This window comes from Leucopleurus acutus (genome assembly GCF_964270905.1).
Source record: "Leucopleurus acutus genome assembly, chromosome: 10".
NCBI classification, from domain to species: Eukaryota; Metazoa; Chordata; class Mammalia; order Artiodactyla; family Delphinidae; genus Leucopleurus; species Leucopleurus acutus.
Window position 1 is genome coordinate 81,753,101 of NC_139153.1, and position 15,668 is coordinate 81,768,768.

A 15,668-nucleotide genomic window follows, 5' to 3' on the forward strand; every position below is an offset into this window, starting at 1 on the left:
AAGATTTCTTGAGGAAGAAGAGCTTGAAAGGCATTAATGAATATGGGGTGAAAGGTAAGGCAAGCTTCAGGTGGTCCCCTAAGGGAATAGGGCCGGTTGGGGAGAAAAGTTTTATTTTGAAGCACCCTGGATTGAATGGGCGAAGAAGCAGGCGGGTTGACTCTGGCTGGGAGCCCCGAATGCAGGAACAAGGAGAATAGCACAGGTGGGCCTGAGGTCGCCAGATATAAGGACTGGTCGCTGCCGTGTGACACCAGCTCCACCACTCCCCGCTATATTCTCATTCGCCCCAATCTCCCATTCCAGGCCTTCTCTAGATTTTCACTCTCAGCAGCCTGGCCAGCCGTACCTCGCCTAGTTAGGTTTGATTTGGCCTAGCTCGGTTGCTAAGGCCTGGAGCTTCCCGGTTACGGAGGTGTGGCGGGTGAGCGTGTGGGGGAAATGACGTCACGTCCAAAAGGCGGGCTAACCTGACTTCTCCCTCCTCCCGATTGGCTGCCAGGATTTTAACTAGATTCGCTGTCTCGCGGGCTCCAGGGTTAGCCGTCAGTGTCTCTGTCCCGCTGTCCCCTGCCCACCCACCACCACCCCCGACCGTCCTCTCCGCCTGGGGCAAGACTCCGAGGACAGTACCTCAGTATCACTTAGCTTCGGAAAGAGAGGTGATTTGAAGGGTCCGGCTGTTGCCGCCAGGCGAGGCGCTTCGACCGCCCAGGTACTTTTTGACTCGATCGGTGTCCGTAGTTGGGACGGCTACCCAAGCCGCAGGGAATTGTGGAACTTATAGTTCTGGGTTAGTTCGGGGTTGGAACGGAGGCTCGAGCCGAGAAAGGAATCTAAATAAGATTCCTGCCAATGACATTATTTTTATTTATTTTTTTAAATCAGGTGCGGACCTGAACCTGGTCCATCCCTTTCTGACCAAAACTATTTATCCACATTGGAAAGGACCAGGCACCTAAATGGAGACGCCACCAGTCAATCCAGTGGGAGAGAAGGACGCCTCTCAACCGCAGCAACAATGGGAAAATAACCTTGATTTAACTACTCAGATTAGGCAGCAGCCCCGAGACCCTCCTACTGAAATCCTTGAGCTCAGAGTGAGCCCAGATTCAGACAGCCAAATTCTAGAGAATCCTCAAGAAACTGAAAAACTGGCCGCTGGACTTGAAGGAGACTCTAAGTCTCATGGCTCAGCCAGTGAGGTGCCAGAGCCCCTTCAAGCCTCTGATCTCTGGTACTGTCCGGATGGGAGCTTTGTCAAGAAGATCATAATCCGTGGCCGTGGCTTGGACAAACCCAAGCTGGGCTCCCGCTGCTGGGTACAGACTTTTGGATTTACTTTGGGGTCAGGGCTGCCAGAGGGCTGGACAGAGCTAACTATGGGGTTAGGCCCATGGAGGGAAGAAACCTGGGGGGAGCTCATAGAGAAATGCCTGGAGTCCATGTGTCAAGGCGAGCAGGCAGAGCTTCAGCTCCCTGGGTGCTCTGGACCTCCTGTCAGGCTCACACTGGCCTCCTTCACCAAGGGCCGGGACTCCTGGGAACTGGAGGCCACTGAGAAGGAGGCCCTGGCCAGGGAAGAACGTGCAAGAGGCACAGAATTATTCCGAGCTGGGAACCCTGAATCGGCTGCCCGATGCTATGGACGGGCTCTTCGGCTGCTGCTGACTTTACCCCCACCTGGCTCTCCGGAACGAACTGTCCTTCATGCCAACCTGGCTGCCTGTCAGTTGCTGCTAGGGCAGCCCCATTTGGCAGCCCAGAGCTGTGACCGGGTTCTGGAACGGGAGCCTGGCCATTTAAAGGCCTTATACCGAAGGGGGGTTGCCCAGGCTGCTCTTGGGAACCTGGAAAAAGCAACTGCTGACCTCAAGAAGGTGCTGGCGGTAGACCCAAAAAACCGGGCAGCCCAGGAGGAGCTGGGAAAGGTGATCATTCAGGGAAAGAAACAGGATGCAGGGCTGGCTCAGGGACTGCGCAAGATGTTTGGCTGATTAAAAGTTAAAACCTTAAAAGAAACAGGAACCTGTGAAGTGTGGTCTATGCTGTGAGATTTGGGGGGGGGGGGGGCCCAGAGGGAGGGTTTCACCCATATCCCACTCTCAGCTTTTGCCTTCCTAGGGGAGGTAGCAGTGGTCTCAGTGTCCCCCTTTACCCTTAAAAAGCCATATGGTCACGTGTGCTATGTTTTGGGGGGCTTATCTATCTCCGAAGATGAATAGAAGCCGTCTACACTTCTAAATTCAGGACACGCTGGCGGGGGGGGGACAGCGAAACTTCAAAACCTGGTAGCTCCATTTCCTAAGCGCTGTCTGGCTGCGTCCTGTTTGGCGCATGCGCAAATTTCACTGCCCGATGCTGCGGAGGTGCTAGCCTCCTGCCGCACTCCCATTGGCCCGGCCTGTACAGCCTCCTCTTCTATTGACTCATGTGCTCAGTGCCCAGGTCTCTTACTGGTCGGTAGAGCTTCCGGGCCGCCCCCTTTTTTTTAAGAGCCAACTGATTAGTTGATGATGGGGAGAGGCGGGCCTTGGGAGCCGTCTCATGGTTGCGGGGGGCGGGGGGGAAAGATGGCGGAGCTGATGCTCCTCAGCGAGATTGCGGACCCGACGCGCTTTTTCACCGACAATTTGCTGAGCCCGGAGGACTGGGGTGCGCGGAGTGAGGCCTCGGGGAGGGGAAAGGGCTGTGGCGTACTGTGACCCTGAGGCACGCAGGAGGAAGCGGAGGCCCAAGGAGGAAGGCTGGGCAAATACGGAATGCACCACCTGAAGGAGGGCGGAACGGGAGGCTAGTTGTGCTTTCGGGGGATGCGGGAGTTGGGGAAGACCTCCGCTCCTGCGGAAATATGGAGTTGTTCCGGGATCGGGGAGGGAGGGGCTGAAGTTCTTTTGGCTATATCACTTTTCAAGTGGGCGGGCGGTGGGTCTGGCCGAGCCGAGCCAATGAGGGATGGGTCGAGGGCTTTGTGTGGATCCGAAGGCTGCGCTACCGGAAGACCCCCCGACCCTCCGCACCTCTTGCAGACAGCACCTTATACACCGGCCTGGATGAAGTGGCCGAGGAGCAGACGCAGCTCTTCCTTTGCCCGGAGCAGGATGTCCCGGTATCGCTCCCCAGCCTGGTCTTTTACGCTTGGTGGGTGAGGGTGGTCGCAGAACCAGGACTCATCCCCCGGCCTGAGGTCATCTGGAGCCACCCGTCATCCTCACACTCCTGCCATCTAATATCCTCCCTTATTCAGTTTGACAGCAGTTCCCTGGACTTGGGGATGGATGTCAGCCCTCCTGAACCCCCCTGGGACTCTCTGCCTATCTTCCCAGGTAAGCTACCCTGTGTGATTCCCTCATCCAGAAACCCTGAGCTTCCGTTGTTTCCCAGAAACTGCAATTCCTCTTATCCTCACGCTTCCTCCACCTGATTGCCTGTGTACTCTTCTCCCTCTTTGATTCTTTATATGTGTTCGTTCCCCCTTGCCCCAGTGAGGGGTCCTTACCCCATAATCCTGGGCACTTTTTGGACTCTTGTCAGGCTCTGCTTCCAGGTTATTTTCTAACCCCTTTCTCTCCAGATCTTCAGGTGAAGTCTGAGCCATCCTCCCCCTCCTCTTCCTCCTCCCTCAGCTCTGAATCCTCGCGCCTTTCTGCAGAGCCCTCCAGCCAGGTGAGAGTCATCTCCCTCCTACTGTCTGTGGCAGGGACTCAGCTCCCTCGACTTCACCTATAGATGCTGAGGAAATGATTTGTGTGCTGCGAGTCATGGGGTGTTGGTGGGGGGCTTCTTTTCTGCCTTTGCCATTTCTTTTATATCCTCATTTTTCACATTTCCATTCTTTGGTTGTCTAGAATTGAAGGTGGAGTTTTTTAATATACAGAGAAATGTGGCAGCCACGGGGGGCCTGGGAAGAAGAGAGTTGTTAACTGCTGAGAATTCTGGAACTTTTCTTGTCCAAGTTGTCCACTCGAAGGCAATATTTGAAATCATGAGACTTTATCACCCCTCCCAGGAATAAAATAGAAAGAGAGAACCAGGGGCCAGACACAGCCTAGGGAGATGCTGAGTATGAATGTCAAGTAACTGGTGATTTGTAAGCTCGAAAGCTTTTGTTCTTGCTCTTACTCTCAACACGTCCTTTGTTTTCTTTCCTTGTTTCTGTCCCCCCTGCTTTACCCTGACTCGTACCCAGGCCTCTGGTGTAGGGGAGGTGCTGGTCGTGAAGTCAGAGTCCTTGACACCCTCACTCTGCCTCCTGGGAGATGATCCAACATCCCCGTTTGAAACCGTCCAGATCAATGTGGGCCCCACCTCTGATGATGCCTCAGGTAATAACAGCCTGCACCATCCTCAGGCTTTACCAAGGTAGAGTGTATGTATGCGTGTACACATGTGCACGCGCATGTGTGTATGGGAAGCGGGAGTGCAGTCAGCAGGACAGGGAGGAAAAGGTGGCGAGGAGAAATGGCAGATAACCAAGAGAGAGGCCGGGAGCGGGAGGGAGGATTTCAGGAAATCACAGCCAGCGAAGCACGGAAGAAATGGGGATGATTTTTCTTTCTTTTCTTGTTCCTAGTCACCTGTTGTGTGATTTAACTTCCTGTTGCTTTGCATAAACTTGCAGACAGTTTAGGGCATTTTTATCTATGTGACTTTCCCCCTGAAGGTTTTATCATAAAAATTTTCAAACGTACAGAAAAGTTGGAATACCATATACCCAACTCCTGGATTCTACAAGTAACATTGTTTGTGCTGTTTTGAAAAGCGTTATTGAGTTTAGTTACTCTTATATGTTTATTGAGCAGCTACTCCATGCCAGATACTGGACACGGTGCTGGAGTTGCAAAGGTGAAGAACACGTTAACCACCACACTGACTTGAGGCCCCTGTAGTGTGGTGGGGGGAAGAAAGCCAAGTAAGGTGTACTAATTCTAGGATAGAGCCTGTCACAGGCACCCTGAAAGCTCACAAGAGGGGGCCTCTCACCTGATTGGGGCTGGCTCAAGGGTGTACTCTAGGCGGAGGGGTTTCCTGAGCCGAGTTTCAAAGGACACATAGGAATTAGCCAGAAGGAGAACGTGGGGACTGGTTGTGTTTGTAAGGAACCTGCATCTCTTTAGAGAGGATGTGAGGTGGGGTAGTAAAGAAGGGCCAGGAGATGCAGAGGCTGCAGGGCCAGGTAGGAACCCTGCTAAGGGACTCTTAGCTTTTTTCCTGTGGGCAGTTGGGAGCCTTTGAAGAGTCAAGCAGGAGAGCAATATTATTAGGAAGAGGACTCTGGCGGCAGAGTAGAGAGTGGATTGCAGAGACACAGGACTGGAAGCAGAAGGAGGACCAAGAAAGAGGTTCATGCGGTTAATCAAGTAAGATACTCAGCTGCTGAGAAGAAGGCAGATTTGAGGAAGCATGAATTAGAATGGATGAGTGCAGTGACCCCCCTGGGCGTTGAAGAGAGATAGGGGTGAAAGAGTGTGCCTGGGTTTCTGGCTAGGGCAGCCACCCGGTGGGTGAGGGTACCGACCACTGGATAGAGCCTGCAGGAGCAGGAGCCCGCTGGTCAGGGAGCACGTGGTGAATTCATTGTGGGACGTGTTGGTTATTTTATTTATTTTATTTTATTTTATTTTTTGGGGGTACGCGGGCCTCTCACTGTTGTGGCCTCTCCCGTTGCGGAGCACAGGCTCCAGACGCGCAGGCTCAGCGGCCATGGCTCATGGGCCCAGCTGCTCCGCGGCATGTGGGATCCTCCCGGACCGGGGCACGAACCCGTGTCCCCTGCATCGGCAGGCGGACTCTCAACCACTGTGCCACCAGGGAAGCCCCCATGTTGATTATTGATTTCAAAGCGACTTCAGGGTTTCCTAGCACCGCCTCCCTTTGGTTGAACTTTAACCAGAAGCTAGAAGGCAAGAGAGCCCCAAGGTGCACTCCATTCATGTTTTCCCCCGGGCCTCAGAGTAGGGCAGGGAAAGATGGAGAGTGGGTTTGGAGGGACAAACAGCTCATATCCAGCATACGATTAAATGTTACAAAGAGGACAAACAAAATACGGATTGAAAAGTCTATAACAGCAAAAAGATTATTGATGGTTTTGCAAAGGATAGTGTTTTTGGAGTCAGAGTCTCCCCTGGTATTTAGGTATTTTTTGAGGGCCTGTACTTTACCCATCACTTTGATAGACATGAAGCATAAGACATAGTCCTTGCTTTTGAAGAGTTTCATGAGGTTTATAACACATGGTTAATAGCTCAAACAGTGGTCACCTCTGAGGAGGGGATCTGGGTGTCCGGTTGACAAGGAAGGGAATGAAATTTCTTTTTCACTGAATTCCCCTTCCTTCCTTTGGGATTTTGTATCATATGACTGTATTACCTATCAAAATATATAAGTAGTTATGACATTTTGAAATAGCAGTAGTGGCAATCATATAATTAAGTATCAAAATGCGTGCTGTGGACCAGAGGTAGTAGCGGACCATTGACCTCGGGACTGAATCTGGCCCTCGGACGGGTTCACCTCCATGGGGCAATCAACAGGTCTTATAGATAGGTTTTTTTTTTTCTTTGTTTGTTTTTTATTTTTATAGATAGGTTTAACAGAAGCCATGAAGGCTCAGAGGTGACTGAGCTTTGAAGGCTGACAGAAGGAAGAGAATCTGTATGAAGGGACAAGCAGTGAGCCCTGTTTAAGGCCAGTTGAATTTGGGTGAACGGCGAGGCTTGAGAAAGGAAGTGACCAGCAGGCAGCTTGGGAGTCAGGATCACGGTGCAGGGGGGCAGTCAAGGGTAGAGATGCAGACTGGGCAGTTGTCAGTGTGGCGATGCGTGATCGCGCTGGGCCAGGATGAGGTGGAAATCCAGCCAGACAGGAATCTGGGCCCTTACGAATGCTGCCGAATCCTCCTGCTTGGGCCTCCTCCATGTGAATGGACAAGGTGTGTGAGGAAGAAAGAGGGAGAGCAGAAGCACAGGGACAGCCTTGAGGGAAGCTGAGCAGCGGTGAAAACAACTGATAGGGGCCACGGAAGGAGAAAGGGAGTCCTGGGTAAAGAGGTAGGAGGAGAGGCAGCAGATTAGCAGCTCCATGGTGCCCCTCCTCTGGATTGCCCTCCTGGGCCAGAAGAGTTTTCCTTGCAGGTACAAGGAGAAATGACCATGTCTTCCATTTCCCCATCTTAGCCCTCGTCTCCTTCAGTGTTTGTCTGATATCCAGCTTTTTGTCTCATCCCACTGCCCCGCAGATGTTCAGATTAAGATAGAGCCTGTCTCTCCATCTTCCTCCATCAACTCAGAGGCTTCCCTGCTCTCTGCGGAGTCCCCCAACCAGGTAAGCATCCACTTCCTTCCTCCCTCCAGCACGCCGGTGCGTTCTTTCTGGCTCTCAGAGGTGTGAGAGCTTTCTTTTCTTCAGCTCCGTCTCCTCAGCACTCCTCCTGACTCACATATCTTCTGGAATGCCCCATGTAGGCTTTTATAGGAGAGGAGGTACTGGAAGTGAAGACAGAGTCCCCATCCCCTCAAGGGTGTCTCTTGCGGGATGTCTCAGGCCCCCCACTTGGAGCTGTCCAGATCAGCATGGGCCTGTCCTCTGATGGCTCCTCAGGTAATGAGGCCTCCTGACACCTGGAGTCTCTCGCAAGAGGCCTATAGTCCTGACATTTCTTCTTCCTTCCTTCCTTTCACCTTCCTTCAGGCAAACCCCTGCCCGCCCGGAAGCCACCACTGCAGCCCAAACCTGTGGTGATAACCACTGTCCCGATGCCGCCGAGAGCTGTGCCTCCCAGCACCACTGTCCTTTTGCAGCCCCTTGTCCAGCCACCCCCAGGTACTAAAGAAGGAGAGAAGGAGGTGGCCTGGATTGACCTTCTCAGGGGGCTCACAGCCATTGAGCCTCCTGACACTTGGGTGCTCAGGTGTGGGTGTGGACACAATGAACCCACCTGACTTCCAGCTCTCTGACCTCCTTCTCCTGTCCACTTGCCCCAGTGTCCCCAGTTGTTCTCATCCAAGGTGCTATTCGAGTCCAGCCTGAGGGACTGACCCCGCCTGCTCCACGGCCTGAGAGGAAGAGCATTGTTCCAGCTCCTATGCCTGGGAACTCCTGCCCGCCTGAGGTGGATGTAAGCATTTACTGGGGAGATGAGGAGTAGGGCTAGTAATGGGAAGAGAAGAGAACTGTCGTGGGAGAGAACTGTGGAGTGAGAAGGGAGCAAAAAGTGAGGAAGCAGGCCCGTAAGATGGTCCTGAAGGTTAACGTGGACCTCTTTTATATATGAGTATCTACTCCGTGTAGTTTTAGGATCCTTGGGTTTGCTACCCCTGCAGGTGGAGAAGTGGGCGTGGTCTTAGTACATCAAAGGCAGGGGAGTCATCCTGTGTTAGAGAAGAGGGAGGCTGCTTCCTAGGGGAAGACCAGGTAAACTGTTCTCTAATTTTAGCAAGCGTCAACTTCGGGTCCTAAAAAGGAGAATTGAGAAGAAGGAAGACCACCCATCAAGGAAAGGAACTGAGGTTCCAAGAAGAACCAGGATGGGGGAAGTTCCTCCTATAGTCTAACTTCTCTCAGTGCTGAGAAGCAGCATTAGGGAGTGGTTGAGAGAAGGGCCCCTTCCCTGGAATGTTTTGGCAGAGAGGAAGAACCTCTCTCTGGCTCTGTAGGTAGAGGTTAGGAAGGCAGGAGAGGCCCCTGTGAGCTCTGAGTGATCGGTCCCTGGAGTTGGAGGGTGTGATGCCCCTCTCCCTCCCCTCTTTCCCTGTCTCTCTGACCCTTTTGTGCCTAGGCAAAGCTGCTGAAGCGGCAGCAGCGAATGATCAAGAACCGGGAGTCGGCCTGCCAGTCCCGGAGGAAGAAGAAAGAGTATCTGCAGGGGCTGGAAGCTCGGCTGCAGGCTGTGCTGGCCGACAACCAGCAGCTCCGGCGGGAGAATGCTGCCCTCCGCCGGCGGCTGGAGGCCCTGCTGGCTGAGGTGAGACCCGGGTGTCCTTGGGAGACCCGTGGGAGTACGGGCTCCTTGGAATGACTCCCCCTCTCTGGCTTCTCTCTTTCTCTGCATCTTAGAACAGCGAGCTCAAGTTAGGGTCTGGAAACAGGAAGGTGGTCTGCATCATGGTCTTCCTTCTCTTCATTGCCTTCAACTTTGGGCCTGTCAGGTGAGACACTCGTTGCCTCCCCAGAGCCTTCTGGGTGGAGCCCAGCCCCCGGCTGCCCGATTGCCTGCTCTGGCACAGTCACTTTCGTTACTTGCACACAGACAGCTCTGATGTCCTTGGCGCTGATGGTGGGTGTATCCAGTCAGTCCCTTCTTGTTCCCTCATTGCTCTCATAAGTGTTATGTCCTGGAGGAGATGGTGGTGAGAACGTTGATAAAAATAGTGACTATTAAGTGCTTAGTGAGTTCTGGGCCCTTGGTTAAGCACTCTCCTTTCCTCATGTTTTCTGGCTCGATGAGTAGGGACTGTTCTCATTCCGTCCTACAGATGAAGAGATTCAGTCTTGTAGCACAGATCGGAACCAGGCGGGCTATCTGTAGAGCCCTCCCCCTTAACTAGCCCCTCAGTAAAGCTGGAATTCTTCCTCGTGCTCTGTCCTTTCCTATCCACAGCATCAGTGAGCCTCCTCCAGCTCCCATCTCTCCTCGGATGAGCAGAGAGGAGCCTCGACCCCAGAGACACTTGCTGGAGTTCTCGGCGCAAGAGCCAGTTCACAGAGTCGAGCACCCCCAGCATCCCTCCCAGGGTCCCAAGGAGACCCAGCCCAGCTCCACGGCCCAGCCAAGTTTCAGGTGAGGAGAGGGCCCTGTCTCTTTTGAGTGTGTCTTCTCCCCCAGAGTGACCTTTCCTTTTGAGGGGAGCTGGAGTTGCTCTCTTGCCAGCATGACCTTCTCCGTTGATGGGAGAGCACTGGGCAGCCTCAGGTCATTGCCTCGTCCCTGCCTCACTCCAGGAACCTGACAGCCTTCCCTGGGGGCACCAAGGAGCTGCTACTGAGAGACCTGGACCAGCTCTTCCTCTCCTCTGATTGCCGGCACTTCAACAGGACCGAGTCCCTGAGGTGTGGGGCATTCACAACCGGGGCGTCTTCCCTCTTGTCCCGAGCCGCCTCCGCAGACGGCCTGGCTGTCCTTGTGTGCTGAAGCACCAGCTCTCTGTGCCCTCTCTCTCCCCTCCTATGTGTGGGCGAGGAGAGTGGGAGTCTTGGCCTGGCACAGAGGTTTTACCCGTCCTCTGCTTCCCCAGGCTTGCTGATGAGCTGAGTGGCTGGGTCCAGCGCCACCAGAGAGGCCGGCGGAAGATGCCCCAGAGGCCCCAGGAGAGACAGGTAGGAGGGGGTGGGGCTGGTTCAAGGAAAGCCACTTGAAAACAAGGGCTGAATGTCCTGGGGATTTTAAGAGGGCATCTTGTTATGGGGCTTTGGGGGCAGTAGGAGGGTGGGTGTGCGGTGGCGTCAGCTCCCAGGGGCTGTCTGTTTCTTTTCCCTTTTCCCTCCACCCTCTTCAAATCCTCAGATACTTCTCCTTCCAGAAGTCTCAGCTATGGAAGAAGTCGCCTCCAGTTAAGGCAGTCCCCACCCAACCCCCTGGGCCCCCAGAAAGGTGAGTCTTGGGGGGGCACTTATTTGTTAAGTGAGGTTCCACTCTAAAGAGCTATACCCTAAGGAGCTGTCCTGTGCTCGTCATCATTGCCACCGATGGCGTGATGCTCCCCTTATCCCCTGGGGGTCTCCTGTCTTTCTCTCATCCTTTCCCCCTTCCGCACTGGGAACTGGGCACTGGGCTTAGTTCCTCGCCAATCCCGTTTCCCTGCCCATCTAGGGATGCTGTGGGCCAGCTGCAGCTATATCGCCAACCAGACCGTTCACAGCCAGAGTTCCTGGATGCAATTGACCGACGGGAAGACACATTTTATGTTGTCTCCTTCCGAAGGGTGAGTTTCTCCTCCTGGCCCCATCCCTGTCACCCTGGGTTCCCCAGCAGTCTGCCTGCAGGTTGAGGCTGTAGAGTAGGGCCGGGGAGCCTGTCAACATCTTTTCCTCCACCCTCCCAGCCTGGCCCCTCTTGTTCCCAGGACCACTTGCTGCTCCCAGCCATCAGCCACAACAAGACCTCTCGGCCCAAGATGTCCCTGGTGATGCCCGCCATGGCCCCCAATGGTAATTCTTTCTCTGCCCAGTGTGGGGAGGGGTCCTGAAATTGAGGAACAAGGAAGTTCCAGTGGGGAGACCCAGCATGAGGAGTTGAGGGGGGAGATGGGGACAGGAGTGGTAATTCTAGAGAGATGCTAGATGCATGGGTGAGAAGAAGCCAGAAATGACTGGATAGAAAAATAAAATGCAGGACACTGCTGGGAGGAAGATGAGGGTGCGGGTCCTCCCTAGGTGAAACTGCTTAGGGTGTGCTGGGCAGAGGGGTGTGGGCTGGGAACCCGCCGGACTCTTCTTTTTGTTCTCTTGCTGTCCTCTCCCCTGTGACCTCACACTCATCAGTGTCATTTTTTCCCCGACTTCCTTCCTTCTCCCTGCACCAACTCCCTCCCTCCCCTCTCATTTAACTCCCACTGGGGCTCTGCTTCCTCGTCACTGCCCTTCCCCCGCTGTCCACCTCTACTGTTCTGACCCCTCCTCTCTGTCTGTCTCCCCCTTCTCCTCTTCCCTAACTCCCCGCTTCTCACAGAGACCCTGTCAGGCCGGGGGCCCCCGGGAGACTATGAGGAGATGATGCAGATCGAGTGTGAGGTCATGGACACCAGGGTGATCCACATCAAGACCTCCACGGTGCCCCCCTCACTCCGAAAACAGCCGTCCTCAAGCCCGGGCAATGCCACAGGTGGCCCCTTGCCAGCTTCTGCAGCCAGCCAGGCCCACCAGGCCGCCCGTCAGCCCTCTACCTCAATCATCCCTGACCTCTACGACTCACACTGACTTAGAACTGGGGGGCAGGGGGTGGGGGCGACCAAGTGGGACTGTTTCGAATTTTCCTGATCCCTGGGCTGGGGGCAATTGGTAAAGGAAAGACAGGGTATGGGGGTTAAGCACTTATTTGGAGGTGCGGGGAAGTTTTCCTCTCTTCTCACCCCTTTTTGGAATATAGGGCTCCTCTCACTTCTGTGAACCCCGTGTCCCTGCTTCTTTCTTTGAGGGTGTTGAATGAGCTTAAGTTTTGGGGTAGGTGGGCTCCTGTACACTCTTTATTCTTTTGTTTCTGTTTGGGGGGTGGAGGTGGGAATTTAGTCCCCAGGCGGGACTAGGGAAGTTTTTACATTTTGGAGCTAGTTCCTGAGAGTCAAGGAGGAGAGGTGGAGGGAGGTCAGGTGTATGTATGTGCATATCTTCTTTTTTATTATTAAATAAACAACTTGGAGGGAGTTGAAGGAATGGTGCCTGCCTAACTGGCTCGTGACGGGGAATTCTGGGGAAAGTGACTTGCATAGGGCCAGTGTTCAGAGAATCAAGTACTGAAGACATGGCTGGCTCTGGGGTGGGGTGGGTGTGTGATCGCAGAGCTCACGTCATCCCCTTATCCCCACCCCTGCAAGGCGGGTATGTCTGCTGTCTAGCGGGGGAGCGGGGGAGCGGGGGAGCGGGGGAGTGGGGGAGGGCTGTCCCATGGCGTGACAGGCTGGAGGATGCAGCTCCCAGAATGTGTCTGAGTAAACAGGAAGGACAGGGGGCCCCACGCCCTTCAGGGTGAGCGTCCTCCCTGGGTCCTGTTCATTCTTGCAGGTTCTCCCCCACCTTGCTTTCCAGGACTAGCAGCTTGAACTAACAGTGGAGGTGGGGCCAGGGGCTGTGAGCCCAGAAAGGAGACACAGTGGAGAAGGGGGCAGTGTTTGGAGGGAAGGGGCACGTTGAGGAGCATCTCCTTAGCCCTAAACTGGAGGAAACTAAAACATGAGAGTCCAGTTGAGAGAAAAGGAGGAGCACGGGGCCAGCAGGAAAGGCTGTGTTTTCTAATTAGGAGGAAGGGGAACAGGGCAACGTGTGAGGGGCTGAGTCTCACTCAGCCTGGGGGGGATCTCCATCAGCAGCTCCTGTCCAGCAGCACCACGGGCCTGGCCCTGCAGGAGCGTCCTGGGTCAGCGGGAGGGTGTGGGCTAGGCCTGGGCTCAATGCCCAGGTGGCTGGACAGGGGCTGCCCGGGCCATAAGCCGAGGGCTGAAAGCGGGAAGAACCTCACGTGTTCAGCCAGGCTCCCCCGCTTCCCCATTACTGTGTTTGGGGTGAAAACAGACCAAGTAACTATGGCAACCTGGAACCTAGGGCCCCCAGGAACTAGGCCTCTCCTCCCTCCAGAGGGCAGCCCTGGCTCCTCCGCCAGCACTTCCTGTCCCAAGGTCCCTCCAGCTGTTTCCAGCCTTATCCAGGCAGTGAGTGCAAGGAGAACAGGGATTTTGGAGGGAGAGCACCTGAGTTGGAGCCCCTGCTTTGCCTTTTGTTAGTGGTGTCCTTGGTAGGTAACAAACACTCTGAGCCTTAGTTTCCTCATCTGTAAAATGGGGTACTCCTACCTACTTCTCAGGGTTGATGTGGGGAGGAAAGATGACGTGCAGGCTGCCTGGTCCTTAGTGGACACACTTTTCTCTCCTCCCCTGCTCCTTTCTCCCTCCATTTACATTGCCCTTTTCTCCTCAGTTCCGCTTTTCTCCCATCTGGGTCCATCACTGTTTCATTGTCCCATCGCTTTTTCTCTTTCCTGACCCCAGCTCAGGAAAGTGCTTGAAGTACTGGCATCTCAGACTGGGTGCTCTGGGGTGGGGCATACAGCTCCTCTGGCTTAGTGGCAAGGGACAGCTGGCACTGTGGTGTGAACCGAGAGTCAGACTCTTGGCCAAGGGCATGGGTGGTAGGAAGGACCAGGAGAGGCGTGGAGAGTGGGTGTGCTGTGGAGGGGGAAGGCAGGTCAGTCTGCCGCCCTTCAGGCCCACGTGGGTCTCCAGCTGCAGCCCCGTCGAAGGCCACCGCAGCATGCTGGCCATTGTCACTCCTGTACCTCCTGTTGGCCCCCTTCTGGCTCAGACCCTCTTTATCTTTCAGTTCTGCTGCTTTCCTTCCTCAGAGTCTGCCCTTCGTTCCTCTTATGACCCCTGACCCACTGTCTCTCCCTCTTCTTTTTCTCTAGACTTCTTTCCTGCCTTTCTTTGCCCTCTACCCACCACGAGTCATCACCTTCTCTTTCAGACCCTTTATTCTTTGTTCACCTGTTTGTTTCTCCCGGTTTTTGTATTTTTCCCTTCCTCCCCCTCTGCTTCACTGTCTGCTCCCTTCCTTTTTTCTGGGTCTTCTCATCTCCTCCTGCTGCGAACCCTGTGTGCACCACCCCGTTTCCATGGCCCTTTCCACTCCTTTGTCCACATTCCCTGTCCCCTTCCATGACTTCCTCTCTTCTCCCCGCCTCAGCCCTCTCCTCCTCCTTCTGCCCCCCCTTCTCCCTTCACCTCCCCACTCCGGTCCTCTGTCCTCTTCCCAGCTGTGGGGCCAGCACTGGAGAGCCTCACATGTTTGCCTCATCGTTCTGCTATGGCTTCTGGATATAGCACATCTGGATTCCGGGGCCCAGATGTGTGGTTGCTACAGCGACCTCGGTCCCTCTGGTAAATATGGGCGCCCACCCGCCCCAGAGCAGAGAACAAAATAATTGTGTGACTTTCTTTTGTCATGAGATAGAAATGTCCTCCCCCCTCCCTTTGCCCTACACCCATGTCTCCAGGCAAAGGAAGTTTTAAGGGTCCAAACCCTTCTTCCTGTGGCTCTCTTGCCCCCTTTTCAGCCCCGACCTCTTAGTTCTCTCCCATCTTTAATCTCAGGCTCAATCTTTTCTCTCCACATTCCCCTTCGTCACCATCTCCCTCCCCCCAGATCTCAATAATGGAGCGTTGCCCGCCCCCTGACTTATACTTGGCAATTTCTTCTGAATCTACATAAAAACTGGATGCGGAAAGAAGTTTCAAAAATCCACATCACCCACCCTTTCTTCTCAAACAAGTCCACCGGAAGCCCCTTCATTTATTTCTTCCCTAAGTCTTCAGTCTCTCTGGGGCTGTTCTTGTGGGAGGGGAGGAATACAGGCTTTGAAATCAGAAAACCTGGGCTGAGGCCCACCTTCACCACCACTAGTGAAGTCCCCAGGACAAGTCCCTTAATATCTAAGAGCCTCTGTTTCCTCAGCACAAAGTGGGATTAATAACGTGCTGCGGTGTAGGAAGGGCTTTGTAAACGGAAGCCCAGTACAACTGTTTTCTATCTTCCCGAGTCTGGGACTGCTTCCTTGGATCGCAGCCCCTGGCCTCTCTTTGCTCCCTCTCCCCATCCTTCAGGCCCTTGCCCTCAGTTGCCCTTACTCTTCTGTGTCTTCCTTGACTCCTTCGTGGCTTTCCCTTTCCTTCCTTGCTGTACCTTTTATGCCTTATCCTCCTGAGGGTAGGACAGGAACTGGGAGCTTCGTTCAAGGATGGAGGTCCAGAGCTGAAGACACCTGGACTGAGGATTCAGAGAATAGCCAGAGCATGCAGACGGCTCTTGCTAAGACCCCAGCCTTTCTTTCTGCCCATCGCCTGGGATACCTCAGTGAAGGCAAGCCGTCTCTGACCACTGGACTTCCCTGCCTTTGCCCTGGGGCTCCCTGCCAGACACTCTTGCCACACCCTCCTCTCCCAGTCATTTCACAGCTCAGTATTGAC

General features: G+C 54.3%; 2 protein-coding genes across 2 annotated transcripts; both read left to right on the plus strand.

Moving 5' to 3' along the window:
* Positions 1 to 561: 561 nt before the first annotated feature.
* On the plus strand, positions 562 to 1,997 carry FKBPL (FKBP prolyl isomerase like; the record flags this gene model as incomplete). Its single annotated transcript, XM_082847939.1, has 2 exons — positions 562 to 715; positions 889 to 1,997. Exon 2 carries the CDS (start codon positions 963 to 965, stop codon positions 1,995 to 1,997), a length of 1,035 nt encoding a protein of 344 aa, XP_082704065.1. The 5' UTR covers positions 562 to 715; positions 889 to 962.
* Positions 1,998 to 2,561: 564 nt separating this feature from the next.
* Positions 2,562 to 11,894, plus strand: ATF6B (activating transcription factor 6 beta; the record flags this gene model as incomplete). Its single annotated transcript, XM_082848085.1, is given in 19 exon segments — positions 2,562 to 2,655; positions 3,030 to 3,109; positions 3,248 to 3,326; positions 3,575 to 3,666; positions 4,190 to 4,325; positions 7,238 to 7,323; positions 7,464 to 7,599; positions 7,690 to 7,821; positions 7,983 to 8,116; positions 8,777 to 8,962; positions 9,055 to 9,146; positions 9,599 to 9,778; positions 9,940 to 10,047; positions 10,233 to 10,314; positions 10,518 to 10,588; positions 10,808 to 10,919; positions 11,061 to 11,145; positions 11,666 to 11,872; positions 11,875 to 11,894. Coding segments are annotated over 19 exon segments (2,100 nt in total). The 5' UTR covers positions 2,562 to 2,573.
* Between the last annotated feature and the right edge of the window lie 3,774 nt (positions 11,895 to 15,668).